General features: G+C 34.3%; 2 protein-coding genes across 2 annotated transcripts; both read right to left on the reverse strand.

Annotated features, from left to right (window-relative positions):
* Window positions 1-10,279: 10,279 nt before the first annotated feature.
* Window positions 10,280-10,843, reverse strand: LOC117920252 (agamous-like MADS-box protein AGL80). The gene has a single exon (XM_034837681.1). It carries the CDS (start codon window positions 10,841-10,843, stop codon window positions 10,280-10,282), a length of 564 nt encoding a protein of 187 aa, XP_034693572.1.
* A 9,085-nt stretch (window positions 10,844-19,928) lies between these two features.
* On the reverse strand, window positions 19,929-21,527 carry LOC117920253. Its single transcript, XM_034837683.1, has one exon. The coding sequence runs from the start codon at window positions 21,525-21,527 to the stop codon at window positions 19,929-19,931; it is 1,599 nt and encodes a 532-aa protein (XP_034693574.1).
* Between the last annotated feature and the right edge of the window lie 3,037 nt (window positions 21,528-24,564).

Consider the following 24,564-nt stretch of genomic DNA (forward strand, 5'->3'; position numbering starts at 1 on the left):
CTTGGATGCTTGGAGCTCCAGCCTTCTTGCCTCATCCTCTGAGACAAAGTTGTGGGTGGCACCTGTGTCCACCAGGGCCTTGGTGGCCTTCCCATTGACAAGGGCTTCCACATACATCAGCCCTTTGCTTTGAGGCGTCTTAGGCAGCGGCTTGGCTTTAAGAGCATTTAGGAGCTGCAATGATCCCACCTTGGCATCGCCTTCCTGCTCCTTTTCCTCAATCATAGCATTCAAAGCCTTCCTCTTAGGGCAGTCCCGTGCCCAGTGCGGACCATCACACAGGAAGCAATTGGTCCTGGGCGTGAACTCCTTCCGCTTGTCCTTGCCTTTGCCTTCCTTGCCACTAGGGCCCTTGCTTGACCCTTCCTTAGAAGTATGGCCTTGCGACCTCTTGTCTCCCCCACCTTTGGCCTGGTTACCCTTTGGTGGTGGCTTGGGCTTGGAGGAGTCTCCCCTTCTATAATCCACCAAGGATTCGGCTACCGCCATGGCCGTGGCTAGGTCTTGGACACCACGTCTCCTTAACTCTTGCTCGGCCCAACTTTGTAAGTTGTCTATGAAGTTAAACAGTAGCTCCTCCTCGGCCATGTTAGGTATCTCAAGCATAAGAGTAGAGAATTCTTTAACATACTCACGGATCGAGCCCGTGTGCTTGAGACGCTTTAGACTCTTCCTTGCTAGATAAGCCACGTCTTCGGGATAGAATTGCCTTTTGATCTCTCTCTTAAAGGCATCCCATGTGTCTATGGTGCACGTCCCTCTCTCTATGTCGGCAAACCGTCGACGCCACCATAGAGTAGCATTATCAGTGAGGTAGAGGGTTGCGGTGCGTACCTTAGTGGCTTCATCCATTAGGGCAATGGCCTCAAAATAACGCTCCATGTGCCACAAGAAATTATCAAGCTCCTTAGCATCCCTCTTGCCACTGAACGTGTGTGGCTTGGGCACTTCCACCCTCGGTGCCTCATGAGTGGCCATGATTCGTGCTGACACCGCAGTCTTGTAGATGGCCAGCTCTTGGCGAATCTCTTGATCTCGGGCATCCATGCGTGCAGCCAAGGCCTCCATCCTTGACTCCACACTAGCGAACATAGTCATGACCTTGTCTTGGAAGGACATGAACTCCTCGTGTGACACCGGCTGAACTTGTGAACCTAGCACGCCCTCGCGAAGGTCTTGGATCTGCTCCCTTAAATCCTCTAAGCCCTTCTCCATGCCTTGTTCTATCAAGTCCACCCCTTCCCGGGTGTCCGCCATGGCTAGCTCCACCTTGGCTAGCCTTGCCTCCATGTTGGCTAAGGCGTCACGAGACTTATCCTTCCTGCCTCGGCCCTGTGCGGTATGCTCCATCTCCCGTCCACGGGTTTGCTCGCTAGTCTCCTCCACGTTAGAGCCCGACATGCTTCCTTTAATATGCCCACCTCTTAACCGTGCTCTGATACCACTTGTCACGGACTTAGTCGTTTACTAAGCTCGTGCGGCACTTAGACAAGCCAAGACACTTGATCTTGCTAAGTCAGCCTTGCTCCCTCAATGCCTAGCTCGCTCGGCTAAGACACTTGCGACTCGAACGCTTATGAAGCTTGGTAGGCAACCCTTGAAAGAATGGAAGCTCTTTATTGCTCAAATAAGCTTTTACAAGTGCTTGGAAGCTCACTTGCTTGGTGCCTTGGCCAAATGAGGCCCTCACCTATTTATAGGCACCAATGGAACTCTCTAGAACCTTGGAGGGTTCCTTACAACTCAAGACTATTCTAGAATGTCCTACACCATTCTAGTTACAAGCCTATATACAAGTATATACAAGAGTCTTCTAGACTTCTCTAGAAAGCCCCAGACTCCTCTCGTGCCTTCCACCATGGTGTAGAATTGTGTGGATTCCTCCAGGCTTCTCTAGAACCTTCCACACTCTTCCCACTTCTAGGAGTCTCCAGAAGCTTCCTGGCTCTATATAAGGCCATGGGGAGGCTCATTTGAGTAAGCTTGTGACACTAAGGTCCAAATTAAGGAAAAGCTTAAGTTATGCCAAAGTTTGAAGTAGCATCAAGGCTTAACTCATGTCAAGGTCTACACACTTAGGCTAAAGGTATGCCAAGGTCTAAATAATGCTAAGACCAAGTAAAAAGCAAAACCCAAATTATAGTCAGTACTTAAAACTAAATCAAGTAAGAAGAAATGAAGAATTAAGGTACAAAACACAGTTACATCCACATCATTTTTCAAATCAATAAAATTCAATTTGACCACATATAATTTTGCTTCAAAGAGAATTTAATTTGTAAACAATATAATTAGAAATTTTTTAGATAACAACAATTTTCTTAAAATAGTTTAGTAAAGAGTTTTAAAAAATTTATTCTTGAAAACTACTTTTAGAAAATATCAAGTAAATATATTTCATGTTCATTAGATAGAAACAAAAATAGAAATATATTGTTTGTTCCATTTTGTATACTTACCTAAAAAAAAATAATCCTTATTTCCCTTTTTTTTCTTTCCTTTTAAATGTGATTCTTTTGCATTAAAATTGACATCAAAGAGTTTGTTCACAATGCTCCAAAAATTATTTTTCCTTATAAAAAAGCTTTAAATATGGAGTGTTAAAGGGATTTTATGTGGAAAATTTTAAAATAAAAAATTATATATCATCCAAAAGGTTTGTACTTATGTGCAATGAATAATTTTACCTCAAATTAATTTTGTTTAAGCATGAAAAAATAGAAGTGTGCATAAAGGAATCATGAGAAATTAAAATCTAAAGGACCAAGGAGGGACACAAATAAAAGTTGAGAAAAATAAAATAGTACATAATCCAAAAATTTTAAAGAGTATGCATTAAAATAGTTTCCATATGGGAAATTCTAAAATAAATAAAAAATGGTATATGATCCAAAAGGTTTGGACTTTTTTTTCGTAATAAGTAATTTTAATTTAAATTGATTTTGTTTAGTAATGAAAACAAAGATTAAAAAATAAAATTTGAAGGATGAAAATTAGAAGATACATTTGAAAGAGTGAAAGAAAATAAAAGTTGAATAACTAAGTATCATTTAGATGTAGTTCAATTTTTTATTTTAAAAATTAGAAATTATTTTATATAAATAAAGTGTCTTGTACAAACAAAATATAAATTTATCTTATATCTTTCAAAATTATTTTTAAAAATTTTAAAATTTGATATCTTAATTTTTAAAATCATTATTTTTCTAATATAAATCTATAAGAACTCTTGTATCTTATATGAAAACAACAACTATTTTTTATTTTAAAAACAGAAAATAATAAAAGCTTCCAAACAAACACTAAATGTATATTTGAATATATTTCTCATTTTTTGTTTTTAAAAAATAAAAAATAATGTAACTTCTATATAAAATAGAAGAAGCTTACACTAATTAAAAAAATTAAGGTATTCAAATTTTAAAACTTTTAAAATCAAAATTTAAGATATAAGATAAATTTATACCTTTTATACAAGAGTTTCTATTTTTATATAGAAAATTCCATTTGGTTTTTCAGTAAAAATAATAAATGTATCCAAAAGAAACCTAAATTGTAACAACAATTTATGCATTTCTTTTATATTCACCTTTTTCTATGAAAAAAGAAAAGAAAAGAAAAAAACAATGATAATCTCTGCAAGTCATGTAACTCCTACAACAAAGGTGGATGAATAAGTCAAGATAAAATTTAATGAATTTTTCCAATTATAATGAGCCTATTCTATCCATTTGAATCCCTCCACAGTTGTATATATATAAAAGAAGGTTATTAGTGTTAAAGAAAACATAGAAGGATGATAAATTATTGTGAATTGTAGGACTACAAAAATTTAGAGGTGGGGAAGAGGTCTAATTTCACAAATCAAGACAATTATTGGTTTCAATGAAATAAAGACAGATGAGAAATTGAGCCTGCAAGATTCAAAGAGGTTTACTAAGTGAAAATCAAAATTACAATTTTAACCAATCATACCATGGAAGAAAACAAAGACCCACGAGAATTTTCTATATAAATTGTAGTGATTACAAATTTAGTGGCGAAAACCATAATTAAGTCAAACTCAAGTTTGATAAATTACCAAACCAAAACTAGCCTATTTTATCAACTTTAATCTAGTATGACGATGACAATAAAAAATAACTAATTAATAAGTTAATAACAAAGAAAATAGGTTGAACGAGATGAACCGATTTATGATAAATATGTCAAATATATAAGTATGATTTGTTTAACTTATTATTCAACACGGTTATTTTTTATAAGATGGAAACTCTACCCTCGTCCAACTATGAGAGGGTTGGGTCGGTGTTTAGAGGGCTCTTCAAACTTTATTATGGATCATTAGAACACGCGACTTCTCTTGTATGCTCTTCAGACTTTATCATGGACCCCTTGGACACGACTTATCTTGTATGCTCTTCAGACTTTATTGTAAACCTCTTGAACACGACTTATCTTGTATGGAAGGCCCTACTCTGTTTACAAAAGGAATAACATCCTCTCTTATATAAAATTGTTGTTTCCACGATTTCTACTAGCAATATTTCCTTGAGGTGGTCCCATGATGTTCACTCCACTACTGCTTGCACGACTAAGAGCAACATTTGCACGAAGTAGCTCCATCTCACCCCCTGCATCATCCCCATATGCCAGTTGCCCCATCTCATTCCCGACTATGGCACTGGTAGGATTGTTTCCATAAGGTACCCCAACACCGATATTTCCATATGGTGGTCCCATTTCATTCCCTATCATAAGGCAAACAACCCCTATATGATGTCCATGGGTAGAACTGCCTATGTTTCCAGTTGGAAGTGTCGCCTCATTCCCCACCATTGCCATAACAGTATTTTAGCATATTAGTTTTAGGTTTTTTTTTCCCTATTATAACCAATAGTTGGTTAGGTTGTTATTTTCTTTGTAGAGCTCTACAGCTCCTTATGTGTGACTTCTATTATAAAAGGCATATTTGGCTCCTCTGTTTCAGGGTTCTCTATACAGCTCATTTTATTCAATCAATAAAAAGAGAATCTGTTAATTTTTCTCTCCATTTTCCCTTGTAATATGGTATCAGAGCATCTTACCTTTGTTGTTCACTAAAATGGCTCGTGGTAGTCATCATAACAATGATAATGGATTTCAACCCCTCACACTTCTTCCCTCTGGTAGCACGACAACGCAATTAGATCAATCTCTCATGGAGAACACTAATAACCCATTTTTCTTACATAACAATGATCATCCAGGCTTGGTGCTCGTTTCGCATCTCCTCACTGGTCCAAACTATAGTACATGGAGTCGGGCCATGCTAATGGCTCTCAACGCAAAGATAATCTTGGATTCATGAATGTCACTCTTTTGTAGCCCATGAACGACGATCCTACAGCCAGAATTTGGTCCCGATACAACAACATGGTCATGTCTTAGCTCCTCAACGCTGTCTCAAAAGAGATAGTTGATAGTCTTCTCTATCTCGAGAGTGCCCATGCTGTTTGGGCAGATCCGCACGAACGCTTCCATCAGATCAATGCTCCACGAATTTTCCAAATCAAGCAACAACTACATGGTCTCTCACAAGGCTCGCTCGATGTTAATACCTATTATACTCAATTGAAGATTCTCTAGGATGAACTAAAAAACTATTAACTAGTTCCCATCTACCAATATGGAGGTATGAAAGCTTGGATGGATTATCAACAGTAGGAGTACGTGATGCAATTTTTAATGGGTGTGAACGAATCTTATGCTAGCACGAGAGGCCAAATTCTAATGCTTGATCTACTTCCTCCTGTGGCAAAAGTATTCAATCTTGTTGTTCAAGAAGAACGCCAGCGGTTTATTAGATCTAGGTCCTTAGCTCTGGATTCCATGGCATTCAATACCTCTTCTCCAGCTCCTTCTGTAGCTACTGCATTGACTCACAACAAGCCTAGACGTGAACGCCCAATTTGCACCCATTGTGGGCTCACAAGCCATACAGTAGATAGGTGCTATAAATTGCATGGGTTTCCACCAGGTTATAAGTCCAAAGTGAAAGCCCAAACATAAATGGCCCAAATGAGCCCCCTTCAATCCCAATCTACTTCACCAAGCTCCTTTATTGAACCATTGAAAGACATTCATTATTTTCCTTTTGTTACTGCTGCTTTGGTGGGATCTTCCCCACCACCAGTCTCTCTCTCGTTAGATCAAGTTCAACAACTCATTGCCTACCTTAGCACGCACCTTCAACAACAAACTATCGACCCACTTGAGTCTCTATTAACATCAGGGCCTTCAATTTTTCAAATCTATGGTAACAATTGTTCTACTTAGTTTTTTTTCTCATCCTTTTGTTCCTTTCGATGCTTGGGTAATTGACACAAGGGCCGCCCACCATGTCTGTTGCAATATTTCTCTGTTTTCTCATTCCAGACTGGTTCATAATACCACAGTCACTTTTCCTAATGGTCATGTTGTTGCAATCAATCGTGTAAGTTCTATGAAGTTGTCTAATACTTTGAACTTAGATAATGTCTTGTTTGTCCCCATGTTCACTTTCAATCTTCTTAGCATTAGTGCTCTTACTCTTAGCCATAATTGTAGTGTTAATTTCCTTTCAAATTCACGTGTCATTCAGGACCTCACTCGAGACTTGACGATTGGGGAAGGTAGAAGATGAAAGAACCTCTATTTTCTAGAATTAGGGAATGAATTTTGTAATTCTGTTTTTACAAATTCTGTAATGTCGAAAAATGATATTTGGCATTTTCGCCTTGGACATCCATCTCATGTAAAAATTCAAATTATTCAATGAATCACACATTCCCAATTCCTTATCCCATTTGTCTTCTCACTGTAAAATTTATCATATGGCCAAGAAAAAATATTTACTTTTTGTTTCACATAATAATATGTCTGCTAATCCTTTTGATCTAGTTCACATTGACATTTGGGGACCATTTAATGTTAGTACACCAACTGGACACAGATATTTCCTCACTATTGTTGATGACTGGACACGTGCTACTTGGGTATATCTTCTTTGTGCTAAAGCTGATGTTCTCACTGTCTTTCCTGAATCTTTCAATTTGATTTCTACTCAATATAACACTGCAATTAAATCTCTCCGGTCCAATAATGCCCTTGAATTAACTTTCCATGATTTTTTTTATACCAAGATTGTTATTCCTCATCATTCTTGTGTTGCTACACTTGAACATAACTCAGTTGTAGAGCATACACATCAACACATACTTAATGTGGCATGAGCTTTATTGTTTCAATCTTGTATTCCTCTTTGTTATTAGGGTGATTGTGTTTTGACTATTGTTTATTTAATCAATCGTACACCCTCTCCATTACTATCCAATAAAACCCCATTTGAGTTGTTGAATAACAACAAACCCACCTACAATCATCTTCGTATTTTTTGGGTTTCTATGTTATGCTTCCAAGCTTTCTAACCAACGTACAAAGTTTGCCCCTCGTGCTCGAGCCTCTGTTTTTCTTGGCTATCCTTTTGGTTATAAGGGTTACAAGTTACTTGACTTAGAAAACAATAAGATCTACATTTCTTGGAATGTCATTTTTCATGAATCACTATTTCTGTTTGCTCATTCTGCTATGAGTAACAATGTTGTTGATTTGTTTAATGATCGTGTCCTTCCCAAGCCAATTCATTCCATCTTCAAGCCTTCTTGCAGTCAGCCCAACATGTCTTCTTCCCATAGTGCAGAGTGCATTTTCTCACTAGCCCCAATTCAAACAGCCTTACGTCCACGCCATGTCACCATAAAGCCAACTTACTTGTTTGATTATCACTGTTACCTCACCAAACACGTTTCTTCTAAACCTTCTCTATATCCTATTTCCTCTTGCTTGAGTTACCACAAGCTTTCTAAGCCATACCATGAATTTGTTTTCGCCATTAGTCCTCAAACCGAACCAACATCATTCTCCCAAGCCATTGAGTCTCAAGTGTGGTACGATGCTATGAATATTGAATTGCAGGCATTGGAAAGTAATGACACTTGATCCATTTGCTCTCTTCCCATTGGCAAACAAGCGGTTGGTTGTAAATGGGTGTACAAAGTCAAAATTTGAGTTGATGGCATTGTGGATAGGTATAACGCACGCCTTGTGGCTAAGGGATTTACATAACAAGAAGGTATTGACTATCTTGATACCTTCTCTCCTGTTGTAAAGCTAGTTACTATTAAAATGTTGTTTTCTTTAGCTACAATTCATGGCTGGTCTCTCACTAACTTGATGTCACTAATGCATCCCTTCATGGTGACCTTATAAAGGAAGTTTACATGAGTCTTGCCCCTGGATACACTTGCCGTGAGGGGGAACATTTGCTTCTTAATGCTATGTTCAGGTTGCATAAGTCTATCTATGGCTTGAAACAGGCCTCATGTCAATGGTTCCATAAGTTCTCCAATGCTCTCTTATTAGAAGGTTTTGTTCAATCAACCAGTGATCACACTTTGTCCACAAAACATCAAGATACTTCTTTCTTAGCTTTTTTGATCTATGTTGATGACATCATTATTGCTAGTAATGATCAACTTGCTGTGGATACTTTAAAGCATGCCCTCAATTGCAAGTTTAAGATGAAGGACTTGGGGCCACTCAGGTATTTTCTAGGCTTGGAAATGGCTCGATCTACTTCTGGTATCTCTATTCGTCAACATAAGTATGCGTTGGAATTGCTCTCAGACACTGGACATTTGGGTTGCAAACCTGCCACCATTCCCATGGATCCTAATTTGAAACTATCTCAAGATGATGGTGACTTGATTGAAAATCCTACTAGCTATAGGCAACTCATTGGTAAGCTGCAATATCTTACTATTACTTGTCCTGACCTGAGCTATTCTGTAAATAGTCTCAGCCAATTCTTAGTAGCCCCTCGCAAGCCGCACCTTCAGGTTGTTTTTCACATTTTATAGTACATCAAGCGAACCCCGGGCCAAGGACTTTTCTTTTCATCAAATTCCAAAGTGTAACTCAAAGCCTTCGCAGATTTTGATTGGGCCTCTTGTCCTGACACTTATCGTTCTATTTCTGGTTTTTGTGTGTTTCTTGGGACCTCCCTCATCTCTTGGAAGTCCAAGAAATAACCGATTGTCTCTCGCTCATCTACTGAAGCTGAGCACCGATCCATGGCCAACACTACTTGTGAGATTATGTGGCTCTTATCTCTTCTTCATAACTTGAAGATAGCCCATCATGGCCCAATTGTTCTTTACTGTGACAACCAAGCTGCTCTCCACATTGCAACAAACCCAGTTTACCATGAGCACACCAAACATATTGAGATTGATTGTCATATCATTCGAGAGAAGATTCAAGCTGGGATTCTCAAGACTCTACGTGTTACCTCCCAAAACCAACTTGCTGACATTCTTACTAAGGCTCTCCATCCCAATCAATTTCATCGTCTCTTGGGCAAGATGGGAATTCATGATCTATATTCTCCATCTTGAGGGGGAATTTTAGCATATTAGTTTTATTTTTTATTTTTTATTTTTTTCTATTATAACCAATAGTTGGTTAGGTTGTTATTTTCTCTATAGAGCTCTACAGCTCCTTATGTGTGACTTCTATTATAAAGGGCATCTCTGGCTCCTCTGTTTTAGGGCTCTCTGTACAGCTCATTTTATTCAATCAATGAAAGGAGAATCTATTAATTTTTCTCTCCATTTTCCCTTGTAATACAGCACTATTCCCATGAGGCACCCCCGTTTCATTTCCACCAGCAAAACTATCATTGATTCCATATGGCAGCCCCATCTGGTTCCCAGCTATGAGAAAATCTGTGTTTCTATGGAGATTTACTCCAGTGATCAAACTATCATTGGATCTATCCGGCTGCCCCATCTGATTTGCAGCCTCGGGAAAACCGATGTTAATGTTTCCAGGGGCCGTGACGCTACCTCCTGTTCCATATGGCAACGCTATCTCACTCCCAGCGACCAGATCAGCATTCCTATGGGGTAACCCAATCTGATTTCCACCAGATGAAGTGCCAATGTTAAATCCATACCGGGCCCCATCTCGTTGATTGGCAAATCAGTACTTCCGTGAAGTGACTCCATTGGAATCCCGCCAGTATCGGAACCACCCATGTTTCCATATGGTAGCCACATCTCTTCTTCAGCCATGGCAATATGAGTATTACCCTGGGGAAACTCCATATTATTACTTGCACCGCTTGGCAGCATTGGAATATCGGAAATTCCATGGAGCAACCCTAGTATATCCTCGTATTGCTGCATCCCAATCTCGTTCAACCACTGTTACCAGCAATATTGTTAACCAAGCTCTTATCAATGATCCACTTATTGCTCATAGGCTTGTCGATGGTACCGGTTCCCTCTGTATCAAGGCCTCCCGATGGGGCTGCCCCTTCCGGAGCAGAGATCAGGCCAGGAGGAAGAGACGGTGATGATGAAGTACCATTCCCGGAAAGGGGAGGAAACTCATGAAGATGTTGGGCCCTTTTGCATACTTCACTGTTCTTCTCTTCCAAGAACCGCATCACATTAGTCAGGTCACTAATGGGAAGTTCATACATTTGATTCCCGTTAACAATCTGATATACGAGGTCATTCATCTCCATCTCTAGAGACCTCTTCAGGCTCTTCCTTGTCTGTTCTCTAATCTTGGCGATCCTCTCCCTCAGGAAATTCTCTTGATTCAACATCTTCTTGCTTCGCTCCATAACAGGGATCTCTTCATACCTCCTGAATAGTTGTTCCACCGCTGGCTTAGAAGGCCAAAATGCTGGTTCATCATCTGGACAGAAGATGACCATAGCAGCCTCCACCCCACACAGATTAGACAACGCCATCACTTTTTTCAATAAGCCTGCCCTCCTTTTCCGAAAGCAAGCTCTTCTAGCACTATCGCTCGTTATCCATGCAAGTCTAACCTTCTTTCTCGCCAGGGCTAATTTTTCTATGGCTACTGTGTTGCCCTAGCCATCCACCACCCTCTGTATATATAGAAAAAGGAAATAGATACCACTGCATAAAGAATAAATGTAGTCTTTTTCAGGCTGTACTGTATTCGGGTAAAAAACCGTATCCAATTGATGATTCTTTGATGGCATTTTTACACATGAGATTTTAAATTTCCTCCCTGGTTGTTGTAGGACAACACCTATCATGGCTATTTAACGAGATATTTCAATATCATATCTAGATTGTGGATTTTATAACGATTGAGTCTCTAGTTTCATCATCCATTAAATGAATTGATGTTGTGACATTAAATGTGTTAAATAAAGAAATAGAAAAGCGGCCTTGCATTGCCGACTCCACTATGAAAGCTGAGTATGTTGCTACTTCTAAAGCAACAAATGAAGTCATTTGGCTTCGAAAATTCCTGACAAGACTTAGGGTAGTACCCCTTATTGCATCACCCTTAGTATTGTTTTGTAATAGCGATGGGGTGATAATACAATCCAAAGAACTAAGAAACCACCGAAAGGAAAAACACATTAAGAGAAAGTATCACTTGATATATGCATGAGATAGTTTTAAAAGGAGACGTGATTGTGGAGATTGCTTCTATGGAGAACTTGGCAGATCCCTTCATGAAGACTTTGTCCACTAGAGTCTTTGATGGTTATAGAGATAGCTTAGGTGTTAGATGTGTTCCTAACATGTTTTAAGGTTAGTGGGAGTTAGTCGGGATTGAGTCTTAGAAAGCATGACATGATGTAATTGATTGCGATTCATTTATAATTTATTTATTTATGTTTCTTGTTTTCTTTTTTATTGTCCCATATGCATTAATTGGATATTGGAGCATACACGCTCATATCTCTTACATTGTATATGATTTGGGTGCATTATGAGTTGCAAAAATGATACAACTCATGAGTTCTTTATAAGTGGATAAGTTATTTATAGTTAGTTCATGGATTTGGACAATCTAGTAGAGATTGTAGTACATTACCACCTAATTGAAGAGATGACTCGTCTTGGTCATTGAGATGGGTTTCCCATGATTAGTGCACTAGTGTGTATGCCCATTGGATTAGACCTACGACGAATCATGATACAAGGTTGTCAACTATCATGATTGACCAAACTACTTTTATTGCATGGACTCTCAACCTTGAAAGGGTATTGAGTCTATGCCCAAATCAATAAGTGTCTTTGACCTATGGATGATTCTTTAATGTGGTCATATATCCCTATGGATTGAGTCACTTTTGATGGAGATTAGTGGCAACAAATATTCTCAATAGAGGAACCGTGATATCTTATAGTATTAAGACAATGTGTCTCTTTCGATGATCCAAATGACATGTGATTTATAAGACCATGGTCTTAGCATTTCATTTAATAGAATTTAACATATGCTCATTCAAGTTAAAGTATTTTAATTGATCACTTAATAAGAGGGATCTGAAACTTAAGGATTGGAGAGGTAATCTTGATAGGTGATAACACTATCTTGTTAGATTACGGATACCAGTTTATGGGGAGTTTGCATGCAATAGATGATAAGGCACGAACCTAAGTATTCACTTCATTATAATTACATAGGATACTGATATACAATTGATCTTTATAGTAGAATATTGAATTAACTTTAAAATTGGATTTTGAGGAAAACAATATTTTCCCATGGGTCCCAATGATTGTTGATTGAGCTCCTAAATCAAGGAGACACCTTTATTTTTAGGATATTGGTTTTTAGGCTCATAAGGCTATACTAGATCTTATGAATTGACTTTCTAGTATGAGTTAGATTAATTAATTGAAAGCTAATAGGGCTAATTGATTAATTAAGACTTGGATAGGCTGAATTAGAGAACCCAAATCCAATTGAGTTTAAGTCACTTAGTCTTACTAGGAGCCCTATATATACCTAAGCGTTTCCTACATACTTTTATTGTCTTTTTCTATAATGGCTCCAAAGGGTGAATCCTAATTTTCCTCTAAAGAGAAAAGTCTACTATTTTCTCATGTCAAAAGTCTAGATAACCTAGTAGAAAATTTTTATAATCATCATAGACCTCCCTTTTTCTTTTCTATTGTAATTTTTGGATATTATATGATAACTTTTTAATTTTCCATTTATAGAAATATATAAACTAAAAACGACATCTCTTATGTCAATGACACCATAGGGATATTAAAAGAATGGAATTTGGATATGAATGAAATATAATGAAGTAGAGTCACTTTAAGGTTCTCCATGAAATGTAAGGCATGGAAGGGAGCCACTACTAAAAAATGGTAAAAAAATATACAATTGAAATTTTATATAACATACATGTCATATTATAAAATATACTATTATAAAGGATCACATTACTTTTTTATAATGCATATATAATAATAATAAAATTTTATACAATATATGTACCATGATATGGGATGTATTATTGTACATAATTATATCACGATTTTTATTCATGTGTATATACTAACAAAAAAATGGTAAGATTAGAAAATTATTCAGATATAATGTTTTTTGTCCCTATAAATCCATAAATAGTCATTTTCAAAGCTTTCAAGATAAGTAAAAAATTATTCAAAAGAGTTGGTAGGATACTCTTCAAGGGCGATCCAAAGTTTCTTCAAATTTTGAAAGGAGACTTTAATAAATCTTTAATTTCTTCAAAGCATCTTTAAAATGTCATGATCTTCAAAGCCTTAAGTTTCAAGCCCTAACATCAAAATCTACAAAAGACCTCTTTGACTTAGGATCAAGTTGCTCAAATCTTGATTGACATTGTTCAAGTCAAATGAAAACTCAAGCCGCATCAAGACTTAAGTTATGCCAAGGACCAAGTTATAATAAGGCCCAAATTAAGGCAAAGTTCAAGTTATGCTAAAGTTTGAAGCAACATCAAGGCTCAAGTCACGTCAAGGTTTGCACACTAAGACCAAAAGTATGCCAAGGTCCAAATAATGTTAAGACCCAAGTCAAGACAAAACCTAAATCAAAGTTGGTACTTAAAACTAAATCAAGTAAGAAAAAAAAGAAGTAGAGCATAAAATACAATTGTATCCACATCATTTTTCAAATCAATAATATTCAATTTGAATATATTGCAATAAAATGTTGTAGTATGCTTATAATTAATCAATTGGAATGAATTAGTTTTTTAATATAAAGATGCATCCTCTTATAATCATTTAATCATTTATAGTCTAATAAATAAAAAAAATATGAAACCAAGGTTTGGTTAATCTTGATTTTAATGATAACAAAACAAGGTTTAGAACTAATGATTATATTTCAAGTGTGATTAGGCAAGATGATTTCCAAAGTGGCAATCACAAAGACAAATCAAGCCAAAGAGAAATCATGAAGAAGAAGAAGACCTCAAAGAAAAGTGTTTTTCAAGACTCAAGCTTCATAAGATCTCTTTGTAAGGTTGTTGGTGCATTAGGATTTTCATGCATTACATTCTTTACTTATACACCAAAATCATCCAAGAGTTATTTTGTTTAAATTTTTTTTTAAAATGGATGATTTCATGTTTTCAAATAGAACCTTGTGTCAAATGTTTTCCAAACTTGTTTAAAAGGTTTTAAGTTGAAAAAGTTGGTTGTTGAGCAAAAAACAGCTCAACCAGTTGAACAATATGCCGATCGAGGAGTGCAAAAAACCTTCTCTCTCTTCCAGAACGATTGTTCAATCGGTCAAGGTGTGAATAGTAATCGGTCGAGGTCCAACAGTTACCTGCCAAGCATTAAATGCTAACAACTAGTCAACTGGTCGACCCCCAACTTGACCGGTTGAACCCTCAATGGCTAGTTTGGCTTTTTTCCTATATAAAAAGGCTCCAAATCTTCATTGTTTATGAGCTTAACCTTCCCAAACCTTTCTTGAATATATTTGAGCCTTGGAAGAGTGTTTTGAGTGTACCATTATTCTAAAACTTGCATATTATTAATACACCATTCAATCCTAGTTTACTTGTATCATTTGAACCTAAAGTTTTGTACTAGGAGTTTGTAAAATTATTTGTATATCTTTGAGAGGAATAATCTAAGTGTGAGGTATCACTTAGGGATTCTCAAGTGTGGGGTATCACTTGAGAGGTTGTTCAAGAGTGGGGTATCTCTTGAGAAGTATAAAGGGTGCTTGGAGCTAAAAGTCCAAGAGGGTGGATTGGAACCATAATCCAATTATATTGCTTGAAGGCTTGGTTTGGAAGCCTTGAATTAGTGAAACCTCAAGCTTGGGATTGAAGCTAGAGAAGAGTGAATGTAGGCCGAGTTACGCCAAATCACTATAAAATCTTGTGTTTGCATTCTCTTTTTCCTACTCTTTTACTTTATTTGCAATTGTTTTATTATATACTTGCATATAATTGTCTCTTGCATTCACATATTTTAAATTTACAAAAAGAGACCATAACCCTATTTACCCTCCTCTAGGGTGATTACCATAGGTTGGATTAGCCTAATTTTTCTAATATAAAATACTTACAATTTTTTTAAAAAATAATATTATATGTGTGTGTGTGTGTATGTGTGTGTGTGTGTGTGTGAGAGAGAGAGAGAGAGAGAGAGAGAGATTATATTTTATTCATATTAAAAAAATTTATATTTCCAAAATCTTATTTGAAAATTTTTTAGATTACAAAAATAATGAAGTCAATTCTCTTAAAACAATTTAGTAAAGAGTTTTAAAAAGGTTACTCTTGAAAACTACTTTTAGAAAATTTCAAGTAAATATATTTCATGTTTATTAGATAGAAACAAAAATAGAAATATATTGTTTGTTCCATTTTTGTATACTTACCCAAAATAAAAAATAAAAAATTCTTATTTCCTCTTTTTTTTTTTTTTTTCCTTTTAAATGTGATTCTTTTGTTTTAAAATTGGCTTCAAAGAGTTTGTTTACCATGCTCCTAAAATTATTTTTTCTTATAAAAAAAAGCTTGAAATAGGGAAGATTAAATAATTTTATGTGGAAAATTTTAAAGTAAAATAAAATAAAATAGTATATTATCCAAAAGGTTTGCACTTATGTGTGAGGAAAAAATTGAGTTTCCACACACTAGTATAAAAATAATCATAAAATAAAAACTCTTTAAAAATAAAGGTAGTACCTAAGAAAGTCAAAGGTAGTATCTATATCATTAAAAGATAGTACCCGAATGGCCAAAGGTAACACATTTGACCAAAAAGCGCATGAAACGCCAATTATTTTTAAATAGTTGCTTGAAATTGGTATTTTATAAAGTTGAGTTCCTATTTTGTGGCTTTTTTATATGAGTGTATGAAAACACACTTTTTCCTGTATGCAATGAATGATTTTACCTAAATTTGATTTTGTTTAAGCATGAAAATAAAGAGGTGTGCATAAAAGAATCATGAGAAATTAAAATTTTAAAGATTGAAGCAGGGACACAAATAAAAGTTGAGAAAAATAAAATAGCACATAATCCAAAAATTTTAAAGAGTATGCTTTAAATAGTTTCCATGTGGAAAATTTTAAAATAAATTAAAGAAATGTTTTATGATCCAAAAGGTTTGGACCTTTTTGTAATAAGTAATTTTAATTTTAATTTATTTTGTTTAATAATAAAATGAATGATTAAAAAATAAAATTTGAAGGATGAAAATAAGAATATATATTTGAAAGAGTAAAATAACATAGAAGTTGAATATATTTGAAAGAGTAAAATAACATAAAAGTTGAATAAATGAGTAACATTTAGATATACTTTTTTTTAAAAAAAAATTAAATTAGAAATTTTTACATATAAATAAAGTATCTTGTACAAAAAATATAAATTATTTTATATTTTTAAAAGGTTTAAAATTTGAGGTATCAAAATATACTTCCATTTTTTTATATTTTTAAAATTAGAAATTTCTATATAGTATCTTGTACAAAAAGTATAAATTTACCTTATATTTTTAAAAATTTTAAAATTTGAGATATTACAAACATTTTGATATCTCAAAATTTTTAAACACTTTTTAAAACCATTACCCTTGCACATTAAATCTTTAAGAGCTCTTATATCCTTCTTCGGCTTTCTAAATACCGTCGTCAATCCTAGGAGTTGCAAGTAATAAAAATGGTGTGCTTAACGTCTTATACAAAAAGGATAGATTCATCTTATATTTTTAAAAATTAATTTTAGAAGTTTTAAATTTTGATTCCTTAACTTTTAAAATAATTTATTTTCCAATATAAGCCTTTAAGAATTTTGTATCTTGTATAAACATAACTATTATTTTTTATTTTAAAAACAGAAAATAAAAAGCGAATCTAAACAGACACTAAATGTATATTTTTAATATACTTCTCATTTTTCTATTCTTAAAAATAAAAATAATATGACTTTTATATAAAATAGAAGAAGCTTACATTGATTAAAAAAATTAAGGTATTCAAATTTTAAAACCTGTAAAATTAAATTTTAAGATATAAGAGAAATCTATACCTTTTATATAAGAGTTACTATTTGTATTCAAAAGAAGCCTTAATTGTAACAATAATTTATGCCTTTCTTTGATATTCACCCTTTTTTATATATGAAAAAACCTATGATAATCTTTGTAACTCATATAACTCGCCCACAATAAAGGTGGATGAATAAGTCTCAATAAAATTAATGAATTTATCCAATTATAATTAGCCTGTTTTATCCATTTTAATCCTTTGTAGTTGTATATATATTAAAAAAAAAGGTCATTGGTGTTAAAAGAAAACATAGAAGGGTGAGAAATTCTTGTGAATTCATGTGGGACTACAAAAATTGAGAGGTAGTACTAAGTCTAAATTTCAAAGAGGTTTACTAAGAGGATATTTGGTAGTGATTTTAAGAAGCGTTTCTAATTTTTATGATATTTGAAAGATAAAAATTTTTAGTGTTAAAAAGGTTATGAGCACTTTCTAAAATCACTACCAAACGGGCTCTAAGAAACACTTTTAATATTTTTAATACTTGAAAATTTTTATCATTTAAGTGTTAGAAGTACTAAAAACGCTTTCTAGAATCATTCCTAAATATACTCTAAGAGTCCGTTTGGTTGTGATTCTAGGAAGTGCTTTTAATATTTTCAACACTTAAAATTTTTTATTTGCTAAGTGTTAGAAACGCTTCCTAGAATCATTGTCAAATGCACTCTAAATTAAAATCAAAATCACAATTTTAACCAGTCATATTAATACATATAGAAGAAAACAAAGACCCACAAGAATTTCCTATATAAATTGTAAGGATTATTATGAATAACTAATTAAAAAATTAATAATAAACAAAATGGTTGAATAAGATGAACCAATTTATGTTAAATCTATCAAAGATATATAAATATGATTTGTTTAACTTATTATTGAACACCATTATTTTTTATAAGCAATCAAAACATCATATAGATTGTCTTTCATTGATCGTTACAATTTCTCAAAAATCAAAATTGTGACAATATTTCTACTTTCACCAAATGTAAAATAAAATCAAATTGGGAAAAATCTAGGGTAAATTGTTAAAGAGTATTGGATCCAACCTAAAGTACTCTAGTTACCCCTCCAAGGTTTATAGATTGTTTTATTATCCCCAAAATCGCATGTCAAGAATGGTGAAGGTTTTCTATATTTGTCTAAGATGTAGTTTCAATAGCATAACCCTACCTTAATATTTTTCATGGAAGTAATTTACAAAGACAAATGTACAAACAAATTAAACTAAAATTCAACATGTGGTTAACGATATATATACATTACCCTTACGGGAATAGTCGCCCTTTATCATTTGCGATCCTTAGACACAAGGGTTACTCACTTGTTACCTTAGTAGTTCTTCTCTTATTAGGGAAGGACTCCTAAACCCTCTATTCCCTTGCGGGAATGGTCACCCTTTATCTTTCGTGACCCTTAGACGCGAAGGTCACTCACTTGTTACCTTAGACATAAGGGTCACTTACTCGTTACCTTAAAAGTTCTTCTCTTACCAGGGGAGGACCCATAGATCCCTAGACCTCCTAAACTGCCAGACTCAAAAAAGGGGTTAAACTCTAAAAAGAGCTTGTAAAACTCACATGCTCCATATAGGTTGTTCTTAGCTCAAACCCCGTTAACAATCCTCTCGATGTTGAAATAGAGTTGGAAACTCTACCCTTCATCCAATGATGAGGGCGTTGGGTAGGTGTTGAAAGGGCTCTTCAAACTTTATTATGGACCCTTGAACACGGCTTATCTTATAGGCCTCACTCTATTCCTTCGGCCGTAAGGAAGGAATAGAGGCCTCTCTTATATAAAATTGTTGTTGTGTAGTGAATTGTTAGTGCTTATCAAATTCCTATCTAACCAAAAATTCAAAGACTCCGGAAGGAGTGAAAAATACTTCAAAAGCAAACTCCTAACAATTGCAGATCTTGCATATACTTAGCACAATTATTGAAACAAATTAAAGCCAAGAGATTTGCACGCACATCTATGGATAACCAAATTAGAGTAAGTACATATCCTGATTATTTCCAAGTATTAGTTGGATTGTATATATGTTGCTAGCTTTTTGTGTTTATTATTATGGTAACTCATGATTACAACTGAAAAGAGAGCCTTAGCACTGATTTTAATTTATTGCCAATGTGTCCAAGCAAACAAAGTTGTTGTTTAACCTTTTTGTGTATGCAAAAGTTTGATTTGGTTGCTGACTGCTTTCCAATTATAAATGTAGGTAAAGCTTGCCATTCAGTTTAATTATTTGATTGTTCCTGGTTATACAAATGTTATTGACAGAAAAGAAAGAATACTTATCCTATAAAATTATGACAGAAAAAACACCCGTTTCAAACAGAAGTACTAACAATACACACTGAAAAAGGAAACGCTAGGCCACAAATTATTCAACTGAAACAAATAGTAACCAGGAGGCCTATAACACAATTGCTAGCTTCTACATGGAATAAGGACTGGAGAAAAACATTTCAGCTTTGTTAAACACCCAAACTGTCAAACCATGCTTGGTAATTGACATCATACAGCTGCCCTCGATCATTTCCACCGCTGCTATTAGTAATATTTCCTCGAGGCAGTCCCATGATGTTCACTCCATTGTAACTAGCACGGCTAGGACCAACATTTGCATGAAGTAGCTCCATTCCACCTCCTACAACATCCCCATATGGCAGCTGCCCCATCTCATTCCCGACAATGGCACCGGTAGAATTGTTTCCATAGGGTACCCCAACACCGAAATTTCCATATGGCGGCCCCATCTCATTCCCTAGCATAAGGCCAACAGCTCCCATTTGATGTCCGAGGGTTGAGCTGCCTATGTTTCCAGTTGGGAGTCCCGCCTCACTCCCCACCATTGTCATACCAGTACTATTCCCATGAGGCACCCCCATTTCATTTCCACCAGCGAAACTATCATTGATTCCATATGGCAGCCCCATCTGATTCCCAGCCATGAGAAAATCAGTGTTTCCGTGGAGATTTACTCCAGTGATCAAACTACCATTGGATCTGTCCGGCAGCCCCATCTGATTGGCAGCCACGGGAAAATCGATGTTTCCACCTCCTGTTCCATATGGAAACGCTATCTCACTCCCAGCCACTAGATCAGCATTCCTATGGGGTAACCCCATCTGATTTCCACCAGATGATGTGCGAATGTTAAATCCATACCGGGGCCCCATCAGGTTGATTGTCAAATCAGTACTTCCGTGAAGTGACTCCATTGGAATCCCACCAGTACCGGAGCCACCCATGTTTCCATATGGTAGCCACATCTCTTCTCCAGCCATGGGAATATGAGTATTACCCTGGGAAAACTCTATATTATTACTTGCACTGCTTGGCAGCATTGGAATATTGGAAATTCCATGGAGCAACCCTAGCATATCCTTGTATTGCTGCATCCCAATCTCGTTCCAACCACCGTTAGCAGCAATATTGTTAACCAAACTCTTATCAGTGATCCACTTATCCCTCCTTGGATTGTCGATGGCACCCCTTCCCTCTGTATCAAGGCCTCCAGATTGGGCTGCCCTTCCCAGAGCAGAGATAAGGGCAGGAGGAAGAGACGATGATGATGGAGTACCATTCCCGGAAAGGGGAGGAAACTCATGAAGATGTTGGGCCCTTTTGCGGATTTCACTGTTCTTCTCTTCCAAGAACCGCATCACATTAGTCAGGTCACTAATGGGAAGTTCATACATTCGATTCCCGTTAACAATCTGATATACGAGGTCATTCATCTCCATCTCTACAACCCTCTTCAGGCACTTGCTTGTCTGTTCCCTAATCTTGGCGATCCTCTCCCTCAGGAAATTCTCTTGACTCAACATCTTCTTGCTTCGCTCCATAACAGGGATCTCCTCATACCTCCTGAATAGCTGTTCCACCGCTGGCTTAGAAGGCCAAAATGCTGGTTCATCGTCTGGACAGAAGACGACGATAGCAGCCTCCACCCCACACAGAGTAGACAACTCCATCACTTTCTTCAATAAGCCAGCCCTCCTTTTCCGAAAGCAAGCTCTTCTAGCACTATCGCTCGCTATCCATGCAAGTCTAACCTTCTTTCTCGCCATGGCTAATTTTTTTGATGGCTACTGTGTTGCCCTAGCCATCCACCACCCCTTTCATATATAGAAAACAGAAAAAGACACGACTGAGTGGAGAATAAATGCAGTCTTGCTCAGGCAAGTAATGTATTTGGGTGAAAAACGTACCCAACTGATGATTCTTTGATAGCACTTTTACACGTGAGATTTTAAATTTCCCTTCCTAGATGTTGTAGGAAACACCTATCATAACTATTTAATAAGATATTTCATAATCATATCTAGATTGTGGATTTTAGAACGATTGAATCTCTAGTTTCATCACCCATTAAATGGATTGATGTTGTGACATTAGGGGTGTTAAATAAAGAAATAGAAAGCATGAAAAGGGAGCATTTATTACATGAGACTACAAATCCAAAACAACATTCAATTTGGTCTCTAATTATCTTAACTCACCATTAATGAATCCAATTATTACATATTCAAATGGAAATTTATCCTAGATTTCATGCAATTAAGAGTAAGTTTATTCCATGATTAGTTGGGCACCCTACAATTTACCAAATGAGATAATTAAAAAAACCACCAAAAACAGAAACTCCTCTATTAGAAGGAATATTGTCTATACATGGATAATTCATGTGCAAGAGATATAAATGTTAATCGGTCAATAAAACCAAATCAAATATATAGAATATAAGTGGGCACAAACCATTTGAGTTTCATTTTAAAGATTAGTTTCTTTGTAATCAAATTCCTTGATAAATGCCTATGTCTATCCATGCATTTACAACTATATTTACACATATAAGAGGAGTTCCCGATCGAATGCACTAGTAATTTTGTAAACAAAAATTTGGATCATAATTGATAAATTTCTACTAATTAAATTTCCATACAACTTATTGTTTATGTTGCTTTACCGTCTCATACAATGCAAATTTATAGACATTGAGTAATTAATTATGATGTAATAAAAGTATATTGGACAGTGATTCTAAAAAATGTTTTTAATATTTTTAATACTTGAAAAATAAAAATTTTCTAATATTTACTAGAAAGTGTTTTTAATATTTTTAATACTTAAAAAATAAAAATTTTCAAATATTAGAAATATTAAAAACATATTTTAGAATCACTATTAAATGTAATCTAAATAAAAATTCTTAAACCCAACACATGTAGATATATGACAGATCAAGAGATATATAGATGGCGAAACATACAAATTAAGTTTTATATACAATACCAATCTAGAGTTAACTTGCTTTATTATTAGTAAGTCTTGTTGCATTTTTTTTTCTTTGAAGATGATTTAGAGTTAAATTGGTGTTTTATTTATAATGGAGTAACACTGGGGGTGATGATTACAAAAGGTGTATATTTAAATTGATTTTTTTACATTCAACATGCTAGTAGTAGGGCTTAAACTGGAAAAAATAATTTGACTAATAATTTTGGGTTTTTAAGAGCTTATAAATAGGGGTTAAAATAGGAAAATGAATTTAAGTTATACATTTGAGTGTTTGGTAAAATAATTTAATGACTTAATATAGCTTAATAAGTTAATTAAGTTATTAAATAGATTAAACATATTTAATAAAATAACTTAATATTATAACTTAAAGTTATTTTTAACTTCAAATATTAAGTTAAAATAGTTAACTTATTATTAATCTCAAATATTTTTTACCTTATTTGTCCACACTACTAAAAAAATATTTTAACATTATGATTCTATATTCATGATTCAATTTTTATAATTAATATTTTATGGTTGTTTTATATATCTACAAGACTTTAAATATGAATGTTTTATAAATGAATTTATTGCTTAAAATCGATAAAAATAAATATGAGTTGAAATCATTGAAGATAAATATTATTTAAATTAACAAAGGTAAATATATCAATTTGATAATTTAGAATAAATTTTAAATTAATTTTACTAAACAACCTTAATATTTAAAGTAAAAAATAAGTAATAAGTTTTAAGTTAATAATTTAATAACAATTTAACTTAAATTAACTTAAGTAATCGAATAATAAGTATTATATTTTATCAAATACTCCCTTTATATTTTAAATAACTTAATAAAAGGCCTTTAAGCGGAGAAAAATGGATTTTTATTTTTGTTTTTTTTTTCTTTATGATAATTTCATTTTTATTCTAAAAAGTAAAAGTACAAAGATGAATAATAATATTGTCAAAAAAATTACATATAATTCATTTTCATTGAAATAAATTAATTTTATATAATTGTACAACTTTCCTAATTAAGAAAAGCCAACAAATGAAAAATATGATGGTAAGTAACTTGAAGTTTATGATTGAATAAGTTGTGGGTTTTTTCAAATTACATGATATGATCAAATCCAATGTGCTTAGAAAAGATCTTCTAATTTTAGTTATTATATTCAAGTGCAAAACTTTTATTTGCATGTTCTAAGTTCCTAACAACTAAATCTATATCTCTTTTGAATTTGGAAATTATAGCCATACCTATGTTAGAGTTTGTTCGGCCAACGTTTTTCGAAACAACACAAAAGAATAATAAACTAATTATAATTTATCAATATTTAAATTGAAAAAGGAGAAACTAAGAGTCCCTGTAATTCTAGAAAACGTTTTTTTTATTTAAAAAATAAGAGTTTGTTTGGTTGAATGATTTAAAAATAGGTTTTTTTAAAAAAATTGTTTTTAAAATTTCCTAACATTGTTTAGTCATTGATCTCTAAAAACGGGTTTTTAAAAACAAAGTGAAATGGAAAACAATTTTTAGAAAACAACTACAAATTGTTTTGACTAATTTTTTTTTTAAAAAAAGGAAAATATAGAAATTTTTTATTACAAAAAAAACCCATAAAAAATAAAATTGAATGTGGTATCATTCTCTCGCTTTCCACGATCTATTACCGATACAAAAAAAAAAAAATCTTAAAATGTGATTTTCTTTTTGTAGACCCCCCCAGAGGCATTATTTTTACCATTTAAAAACTCTTGTCAAAGGGGCTTTAAAGGAGAAACCAATGTATGTCTGTAGACCCGGGGCCCGAGAGA

This window comes from Vitis riparia, chromosome 8, assembly GCF_004353265.1.
Source record: "Vitis riparia cultivar Riparia Gloire de Montpellier isolate 1030 chromosome 8, EGFV_Vit.rip_1.0, whole genome shotgun sequence".
In the NCBI taxonomy this organism is placed as follows: Eukaryota; Viridiplantae; Streptophyta; class Magnoliopsida; order Vitales; family Vitaceae; genus Vitis; species Vitis riparia.

Bases quoted from the DNA above. Each gene is read 5' to 3' on its own strand.
- LOC117920252 (XM_034837681.1), bottom strand. From the start codon at position 10,843: ATGGCGTTGTCTAATCTGTGTGGGGTGGAGGCTGCTATGGTCATCTTC.
- LOC117920253 (XM_034837683.1), bottom strand. From the start codon at position 21,527: ATGGCGAGAAAGAAGGTTAGACTTGCATGGATAGCGAGCGATAGTGCT.